The sequence below is a fragment of the Carassius gibelio genome, chromosome A24, assembly GCF_023724105.1.
Source record: "Carassius gibelio isolate Cgi1373 ecotype wild population from Czech Republic chromosome A24, carGib1.2-hapl.c, whole genome shotgun sequence".
In the NCBI taxonomy this organism is placed as follows: Eukaryota; Metazoa; Chordata; class Actinopteri; order Cypriniformes; family Cyprinidae; genus Carassius; species Carassius gibelio.
In genome coordinates this window covers 16,094,287-16,104,666 of record NC_068394.1, presented here as the reverse complement: position 1 = coordinate 16,104,666, position 10,380 = coordinate 16,094,287, and the positions used below count along the sequence as shown (strand labels likewise).

General features: G+C 38.4%; 1 protein-coding gene across 3 annotated transcripts in view; it reads right to left on the bottom strand.

The window, feature by feature from the left end:
• LOC127946469 (uncharacterized) overlaps positions 1–10,380 on the bottom strand; it is a 48,282-nt gene that overhangs the window by 19,504 nt on the left and 18,398 nt on the right. The window contains exon 1 of one of the 3 annotated variants that reach the window (XM_052543064.1): positions 1,487–1,672. The exons of the other annotated variants lie outside the window; for them this stretch is intronic. Within the exon in view, the coding sequence (XP_052399024.1) occupies positions 1,487–1,672 (186 nt within the window). Of the gene's footprint in view, positions 1–1,486; positions 1,673–10,380 lie in introns of those variants that run through there. 3 annotated transcript variants of the gene reach the window in all.

Genomic DNA, 10,380 nt, shown 5'->3' with positions numbered 1-10,380 from the left:
TGTAATATTTACTTTAAAACCATGTTTTATTTTTCTTCAAATTACTCTGTTTTTATTTATTTTGTTGTCAAAAAACAAACATCAGGTAAAATTGAATTACATAAGAAATGTTGTAGGAAGTCAAAATTTGTATTTACATTTCAAAATAAAAATAAAAAAGTTAAACATTTTAGCGCAAATGTTATTAATACATTTGGTGAATCTTCTCCTGCCAACACATTCCCTTTTAGTAATGAGAGGTTGCGTGCAAAAACTTTCCCATTAATTGACACCAGTAATCATATTTCAATCCCCGTTTAAAGGCCACCAGGAATTTGCGGCTCCCAATGTGACAACAAACAAAATGTTCTTTCAGCACTCACTTGACAACATATAATCCAGTGGCTCTAAAAGAGCTTTAGGTTTCCCCAGAGGAACAAAGCTTAAGCCTTTAATGGAGGAGCGTTCCTGCTGGCACCCATGATTCAATGCTCCACTGAGTAATCCTTGGAAATTCTGTGTGTGCCTTTTGTGGAAGATTCATCACAGTCCCCTGAGGTATCGTTACAACTGCGACATGACAGCTGATTGTATTGAATTATATTTAGAAAAATGAGCCAATTAATCCATTGTAAAAGTTCTGTAGGATGTTTGAAGTTTCAAGCAATCAGTTTTGAGATTTAAATCTATTTTGCTTCTAGTGCAAAGACTGGTGAAAATAAAGCAACCGAAAACACACATTTAAATGTTTATTACATTGTATCTATTTGTGTCTAATTATAATAGTTGATTTGAAATCTTGTGAGTTTACTTCAGAAGTATTTACATACAGCGAACGTAGTTATATCCCTATTAATATTTTGGAGGTTTTTACAGAGGATCTGTAAATTAAGGTGCTATGATAGTTTTTATCAATGTTTTGAATCAATTTTTATAATTTTTTTATATTCATGTTATATTTTAGTTCAAGTTTTAGTTATTATGTTGTGTTTGTTTTTATTTTTAAATTTCAAGTTTTTAGCTTTAGTTATTTTAGTAGATAAAGTTGAATAACTAATAAAAAGTAATGGACTTTTTAATATTTTGTTTCAGTTAACATTTTAGTTTTGGTTAATATAACAACACAATTTTTACATTACATTTTATTCCTAAAACATGGGGAATACTTGCTACTGCAAGTATTTTCGGATTAATGCAATGATAAATAGAGGAATCCAAAACCCCCTCTCTGTAAAATCCTTTTCTATATGTCAACAAAACTAATTTTTGCACCTGGTTTTATCCACTGTTCAGATTAGTGCATAGTTGATCAAATAAAGCCTCACTGGCATATCTATACAGAAAATGTGATTCAGAATCATCTGAGAAAAGTATTTTAATTACTATTGGTTAAAGTAGTTACCTTGTTCACCTCTATTGTCTTCCCTTAATTTTCTCATGTAAACTAATACTTTTAAATTTGCTCTCATCAAGTTACATCCAGTAGTAGAGGCAAACGTAGTCTTACCACCCTCTGAAGGATCTCTTTGCTCTTGTGGTCAGTGCAGAAGTCAGAGAACATGTTCCTGTGCACGAACACCAGGCCGTTGAGGAAGAGCCACGAGGCCAACCACAGCAGGATGACCAGCAGAGCGCTCCTGCGGCACACCTTCACCCCCAGACACCTGAGGGCCCCACGCAGGGACCGCCACATCTGTCGGGACCCCCTTCGGCAGGAGCCCTTTGCTCTCCACTCCAGGATGAGGGAGTCTGTGGCATCTGTGGCGCTGTGGAGGACGTGCGCCGTGCTGCTCTCGCTCGGGGACAGCACTTGCGGTTAACCTCCTCCTCGCATGCCTGGTCGCAGCGCTCCGTCGCTGCACTGCCTCCTGTTATGTGGTGCGGATATCTCTCTCGGCTTCCTTCCTGGGTTTGTTTTGTGAATGAACGAGGCGAGCGCTGGAGTGTGAAGAACGCCTCAGAGTCGAGGCCGGACTTGCTGTGTCTCATTCAGTAACTCTCACTCTAGGCTCCAATGTGTTTTCACTCTGCCTCTGGCTCTCTCTTCCCTCTCTCTCCTCTCTTCATACAACACTCCACCTTTTTTCCCTCTGCCTCCCGCCCCCTTCTTGAGTGCTTTCCTCCTTTGGGTCGCCTTCTTCTCTGTTTCCAAGGCAGCCGGGCCTTTTCGGATGGCGCACAGTGCCAGATCCGTCTCTTGTGCCAGACACAGACTCCTTCACTTGAAATCTGTTTGCATCTGTTGTAGCTCTGCAAACAAAACAAGGGGCTGGCGTGTAGCAGTATTGCTGGTTATTTGATTAGGGACAGATTCTCCCACGATGATAATGCCCACATATTTGATTTGCTCTCGCTGCTCGAGGGCTGAGCTTGCAGTTCTGCCGGTAACGGCAGCGGTGGGAATCTCAGCGGTCGTTTTTTCCTTCGATTGTGAGAGTCTGCAGGAGCAGCCGCAGGTGAACAGAATCCCTAATCACTCGCCTCATAAAAGAAAGTGCTTTCTAGCCAAGAGCGAGCATCTTTCATCTGTTTTATGTGTTTCTTTAAATCTAGACACGTTGGAGACAAGCGTCTCGGGTTACTGTAATTGCCAATTAAAAAGCCTTGTGCACTCTGTGAGCGATTGTGTCTTCAAACATATTTATGCTATCAGCAAATCACCGATACTCTTGAGATCTCCTGCACTTTCTCATAGTCTGTGAAGCGCTGAATGAGCACATTGTTCAACATTACTTGTATTTGTTTTCACCTTGAGGGGCTTGCTTAAGGGCTCGTATGAGGTCATTCAGATGGTAGTTAAGTTGTTAAATGACCGTTCAAATGATTTTTACGGTTTCTGAATGTTCTCAAGGCTGCATTTATTTGATCAGTAAAAATTTATCAATAATATTCATACTTTTCTTTTTTAATATATTGTCAAATATAATTTATTCCTGTCATCAAACCTGAATTTTCAGCATCATTACTCCAGTCTTCAGTGTCACATGATCTTCAGAAATCATTCTAAGATGCTGATTTGCTGCTCAAAACACAGTTTTGAAAACAGGCTGTGATGTATTTCAATTTTAGGATTCTTGGATAGAAAGATTGAAGTAACAGCATTTATTTACTGTAATGCATGCTTGCTGAATAAAAACATTTATTTACACAAAGTGTAATCCTGCCATCTTGTGGCCCTTTGATACTGTTACACAAAAAGAGGATGCTGAAATCAATAATGGCAGTCAGAAAAGAGAACAACCTCAATTTTACTATCACTCCCACAGCCGCTGCATTAGAAGCAAAGTTAATATAATAATATAATATAGTGCTATAAATGTGCATGCATGTGTGCATATGTACATACAGGTGCATCTCAATAAATTAGAATTTCGTGGAAAAGTTCATTTATTTCAGTAATTCAACTCAAATTGTGAAACTCGTGTATTAAATAAATTCAATGCACACAGACTGAAGTCTTTGGTTCTTTTAATTGTGATGATTTTGGCTCACATTTAACAAAAACCCACCAATTCATGAACTCATCAAATTAGAATATGGTGGCATGCCAATCACCATTGGCTGTTGTGAGGCTGGTTGAATGAACTGCCAAATTCTCTGAAATGCTTTTGGACATGGCTTATGGTAGAGAAAATTAACATTCAATTCATGGGCTACAGCTCTGGTGGACATTGCTGCGGTCAGCTTGCCAATTGCATGTTCCCTCAAAACTTGCGACATCTGTGGCATTGTGCTGTGTGATAAAACTGTACATTTTAGAGTGGGCTTTTATTGTGGCCAGCCTAAGGCACACCTGTGCAATAACCATGCTGTCTAATCAGCTTCTTTATATGTCACACATGTGAGGTGGATGGATTATCTCGGCAAAGGAGAAGTGCTTACTAACACAGATTTAGACAGATTTGTGAACAATATTTGAGAGAAATGGGACTTTTGTGTACATAGAAAAAGATTTAGATCTTTGAGTCCAGCTCATGAAAAATAGGGGCAAAAACAATAGTATTGCATTTATAATTTTGTTCAGTATATAAAAGTCTTTGTTTCAAGAATGTTGCTCAGTCTGTTACTATAACTGTTAGGATTACTGACACACACAACTTTACTCTTTACTATAAAACACTGAGCTTCTCCTCGTAGTCTAATACATTTAGATTGCTTCAGAGATTTTTATTTGGGTTTGTTCATAATAAGTGCTGATGTGTTGCAATAATCTCTTATTTGAACTCTTATTCATATTTTCTATTCGCAGTGCTTGTGGATTGTCACAGGAAGATGTATTAAAAGATGCTGCTTTCTAGGAGCGTGTTTTACTGTGCAAACGGTCAAACAGTGAAAGTACTACACATCTGTCAAGACCAAAACTCCCATTTGAATGTGGCTCAATGGATCATAATTTCCCAGCCATCAAATGCCCCTGGTTGAAGACATCAAATACAGCCCAGTACATTTTTTCCACAATTAAATTTATTTTATTTTTTTCACAAAGGAAATGTTAAATGTCTAATCTTGTTTTTTTTTTTTTACCTGACATTTCTACATATGTTCCCTTTTCAATTTAGTATAAAGAAGTATCTGAGATGGACTATTGATGTGATTCTACGGATGTTTTCAGGCAGTAAAAAAAATAAAAAATGCTTATTAATTCAATTCAATTCAATTCAAGTTTATTTGTATAGCGCTTTTTACAAAATAAATCGTTACAAAGCAACTTTACAGAAAATTATGTTTCTACAATATTTAGTAGTAGCTAGTAGTTTGTGCACATTTGACAGGATTTTAGAAAAAAAAATAATAATAATACAAGACGTAGTCAGCTAGACGATGAACTATCAATATTATTAAGTTATTATATGATTCAGTCACACATTTAGCAATAATTGTTAGTTCTGTTTGTTGATTCAAGGTTAGCATCATCTGGGGTCCTCTGAGGGTCAGCATCATCTCTTCTCAGGTGTTCTGGATCCAGACTGGAGCTTGTTTAAATCCTAGTTACCACGGGATGTAAATCCCGTGGCGAAACATAGAAACAAAATACAGACATCATTAGCATAGCTGCTGATCCAACAAAGTAAAATTAGTTTAACCCAAGCTAATGAATAAAAATGCAACTTTGAACAGATGCAACTACACTCACAATTAAAAAGAAACATTATTCGAATGCTTGGCGAAAGAGATGTGTTTTTAATCTAGATTTAAACAGAGAGAGTGTGTCTGAACCCCGAACATTATCAGGAAGGCTATTCCAGAGTTTGGGAGCCAAATGTGAGAAAGCTCTACCTCCTTTAGTGGACTTTGCTATCCTAGGAACGACCAAAAGTCCAGCGTTTTGTGACCTTAGGGAGCGTGATGGGTTGTAGCGTGGTAGAAGGCTAGTTAGGTACGCTGGAGCTAAACCATTTAGGGCCTTATAGGTAAGTAATGATAATTTGTAACTGATACGGAACTTAATAGGTAGCCAGTGCAGAGACTGTAAAATTGGGGTAATATGATCATATTTTCTTGACCTCATAAGGACTCTAGCTGCTGCATTTTGGACGACCTGTAGCTTGTTTATTGAAGAAGCAGGACAACCACCTAGAAGTGCATTACAATAGTCCAGTCTAGAGGTCATGAATGCATGAACTAGCTTTTCTGCATCAGAAACAGATAACATGTTTCGTAGCTTGGCAATGTTTCTAAGATGGAAGAATGCAGTTTTTGTAACATTGGAAATATGATTTTCAAAAGACAAATTGCTGTCTAATATAACACCCAGATTTCTGACTGTAGAGGAAGTAACAGTACATCCGTCTAGTTGCAAATTGTAATCTACAAGATTCTGTGTAGTGTTTTTTGGTCCAATAATTAATATCTCTGTCTTATCCGAATTTAATTGGAGAAAATTGTGTGTCATCCAATCTTTTACATTTTTAACACACTCTGTTAGCTTAGATAATTGGGAAGTTTCATCTGGTCTCGTTGAGATATATAGCTCAGTATCATCAGCATAACAGTGGAAGCTAATTCCGTATTTTCTAATAATATTACCAAGGGGCAACATATATATTGAAAATAGAAGGGGACCTAGGACGGATCCTTGTGGCACTCCATATTTTACTGATGATAAATGAGATGACTCCCCATTTAAGTAAACAAAATGGAAGCGATCGGACAGGTAGGATCTAAACCATCTTAGAGCCTGCCCTTGAATACCTGTATAGTTTTGTAATCGATCTATGAGTATGTCATGATCTATGGTGTCGAACGCAGCACTAAGATCAAGTAAGACTAGAAATGAGATGCAGCCTTGGTCTGACGCAAGGAGCAGGTCATTTGTAATTTTAACAAGTGCAGTTTCTGTGCTATGGTGGGGCCTAAAACCTGACTGAAATTCTTCATACAGATCATTTTTATGCAGGAAGGTGCTCAATTGAGCAGACACAACTTTCTCTAAAATTTTAGACATAAATGGAAGATTTGAAATAGGCCTATAATTTGCCAGTACACTAGGATCTAGTTTTGGTTTCTTAACCCTTTCGAGTCGATTAACGCATATATGCGTTTTGAGTCATTTTCACCTGATAACCCTGAAAATAACTTAAATTACACTCTCAGTTTTAATCGTACAGATAAGAGCAATACATCTATCGAATCTGTAAAGGGTCTAGTTTTTTTTGGATACAGACATAATAACAAAAAACCTTTGTGCACTTATAAAATAAAGATAACAAACAAGGTGCGCTGTCTACAGTCTTTATCTCCGCTGATCGTCATGTACAAACATTTCATTAAAATGAACTGTAACTCCGTGAATACTCAACGAAGAGACATGAGAGAGATATCTATAGAAAGCCTGGAATGTCTACTTTTAAACTAAACAAGTGCTGCCGAAAACAAATATTCTGAGATAAAGCAATCCATATGAAAACAACGCAATGTCTGTTTTTCATATCTCCGCTCATTATATCTAATGTGACCACGCCCCCGCGCTTAACGCGCTATTCAGATTCAAACTGAAGCGCGCGGCTTGAATACGCCCACACAGAAGAAAAGCAGCGAGACTGTTCTTCAAGTTTTTATTTTATTTTACTGTTTGCTTCGCGATGAGAGGAATAAGACATAATTCACCCCAAAAAGATGTGATGTGGTTGAGGATTTGAGAAATGGATTTCCTCAGAAAAAAGAATGAAGCACTTTATTCAGCAGAGATCATAAACATGAGTAAGTCTCTTTTTATTTATTTGTACTAGTTTTCACATAACGTGTAAACATTTTACTAGTTAGACTTTTTCCAAATACTTTTTCCAAACTATAATTCCTGACTAAATGTATAATCAAGTGAAACATTATGAAGTTTCAATAACAATATACAATACTATACCATTCAAAAGCTTGATGTAAATAATATAAATGTGACAAATAGAGATAACTCTAACAAATGTAAAAACAATGCAGTTCTTTCGATTTATTCCCCCTAAAAAACCTGAAAAATATTATCAGCTCTTTTCAACATTAATAATAATAATAATAATGATAATAAATGGGGTTTATTTGGTAGAAAATAAGATTGTTAAAAGGATTTCTGAAGGATTGTGTGACTAGAGAAAGAATGCCAAAAAAATTGCCCTCAGAGTGGCACAGTTGAATGAGAGGCTCATTATGCAGCTCATTATGCAGGCCTTTGTCTTCTCAGGTGTAAATCACAATGATATTCATGATAGTTGACGCCTGCTCGCATATGACTTTTACCAACAAAAAGTGTCTTAGAAAATTTAAATCAATGTCTTGTTTTCTGTCAGTGAGTAAAGGTGATTTTCAGATGATTTAGAAAGAAAAATTCTTGGCTATAAGCTCCAGTTCTCAAAAGTCCCAGGATCGAATGTTCTGTATGTGTTTTATGGTGTTATTCAAGTTAACTTTTTTTTTTCAAAAACACAATAATGTACACACATGCTGCTCACATATTATTATAGCCCAGTCTGTGCTGATCACAGTGAGATATACTTTATCATTTAGATATTTATAAGAAACTGGAAAAAAAGCACAAATGTCAGGGCATGACAAAACTTTTCCAGGCCCCCAAAATACCCTTAGACTTCAGAACGCAGTTTTGAGTTTTGAGTTTTGAGAATGCAGCTGATGTGGAGGATTATAATGTAACAAGAGTTTATTCAAATACTGAATAGCTAAACCATTCAGGGCTTTATAAGTAATAAGCAATATTTTAAAAGCTGTACAATGTTTGATAGGGAGCCAGTGCAGAGTTGACAGGACCGGGCTAATATGGTCATACTTCCTGGTTCTAGTTAGAACTCTTGCTGCTGCATTTTGGACTAACTGTAATTTGATTACTAAGCGTGCAGGTAACAAAACGAGCCAATGGTACACAGAGTACCTTGGCCTGCAGAATTTGGCCTGCATCGTGAGCTCTGCCCTGCTGTGCGGGTATATAAGGAGCAACGTGAGCAACTCGCACTCAAGTCTTCGCTGAGGAGCCTTAACCCTCTTTCTGATGTAACGTCTCCATTCCCTCCTTCAGGGAATGAAGGTTACATATGTAACCTAGATGTTCCCTTTCAGTTGGTCACGTTCTATGTTACGTCAGAAAGAGACTGACGAATGGGGTCCCTTACAATGTCTTTTCCAGTGACCCATGTGAGTGATAGCACCCTGTCGTGAGTCCAGCAAGAGTGAGGGCCTATAGCTGAAACAGAATACACTGGAGAGTGAGCTAGAATCAGCCAGTCATTGAGGTAGTTGAGGATACGGACACCTCGTTCCCTGAGAGGAGCCAGAGCTCCCTCTGCGACCTTCATAAAGACACAGGGAGACAGGGCCAACCTAAATCGGAAAACCTTGTACTAAAATGCCTGCCCCTCAAAAGCAAACCAAAGAAACTGTGTCGAGGAAGAATGGAGGCAAGAAAGTATGCGTCTTTCAGGCCGATTGCTGCAAACCAATCTACTGGACGAATGCATTTGAAAATGCGCTTGGGTATTAGCATCTTGAACGGAATTCAGTGTAGAGCTTGGTCCAAGTCCAGGATATGAAGTAGGGGCTGTAAAAGCCGGACTTCATGTCAGTTGGAGGGACCGGCTCTATCGCGCCCTTTGCCAGCATGACAGGAGCATCCTTGCCCACCATCATCGCACGAACACTCTGAAACCTTAGGGGACACCGGGCAAACTGAATCACGTAGCCGAGCCTGATCATTTGGATGAGCCAGCGGGATGGCCTGGGGAGCTCTAGCGAGGCTCCCAGAAACTGATCCAGTGGGGCCAAGGGAACTACATGCAAACCCACAGTGGGGCAGCAAGCTGGAAAAGACAGCCCCGGCATGGGAGGCATAGCGTCCCTTTGCGGGGGCGGAGTGCAAGCACTTGGAATTCCAAACGGCAAAGAGGGCATGAGAAGGCAATGCATTCTCGAGCTGGATCTGCATGGAACCTGGCAAAGGGAGAGGGGAACGAGAGCGGCAAGGAAGTACGTCGCCAACAGTTGTCCACGGCCTCTTGGGACCCGGAGGAAGAGGAGACAGCTCTTTTAGAGAAGGGTTTGGTACCACTGGCAGAGGGGCCAGTGGCAGAACAAAAAGAAAACAAGAACAAACCTTTCTCCCTCGGCCCTCCTCCAGGGGAAGGAGGGGTCCTGCTACCATCTCCTGACGAGCTGACATACCCAAATCCGGGGCAAGACGAGTTAAATCGTCAAATCAGCATTTTCATCCAAATTATTCACATATGCAATAAATATTCCCAAATCTTTCCAAACATTGATGACATTTTTTCAGATTAAACATTATTTTTTCAACAGGCATAGGACGAAAGTTCTCTAAGCCATTCAATAGGCCTAGGAGGTTTTTCTGATTTCCATTGTATAGCTATACATTTCTTTGCTGCTCTCAGAGCCATCTTAACTAAACGTAAATTATTCCTTTGATCAGTTTGAAGAATTGATTCATCCCCACAATAATATAAATATCGGGTCACATGTGTAACAACAATGAGTTTTACATAGTAATTAACTCAAATGATATATAGGGAATTTGAATAATTAATCAGGAATATGATTAATTTATATCTCAGATGACAGTTACATTAAATTTGATTGATTATGAAAAATAGCTCAATTGCCTATAACAATAAATAATCACAGGGCACTGTAACTTACTCATTAATATGTCAATATTACATTCTTCATATCAATTATTGTGATATCTCTTACTGTAAATTACTGCAAATCAAACCGTGGTATGTCCAGCAAACCACTGTAGACCTATCAATTTTCAATAAAGTTATCACGCCTTATAATTCAAGGAAAAGTATTCTCTGGCCGTGAAAATATTATCCTATCCTTATGATAAATTTAGTTTCTAAATTTAGAGCTTGTAGCTATAGATCAGACATCTCAGTGACTCGTAAT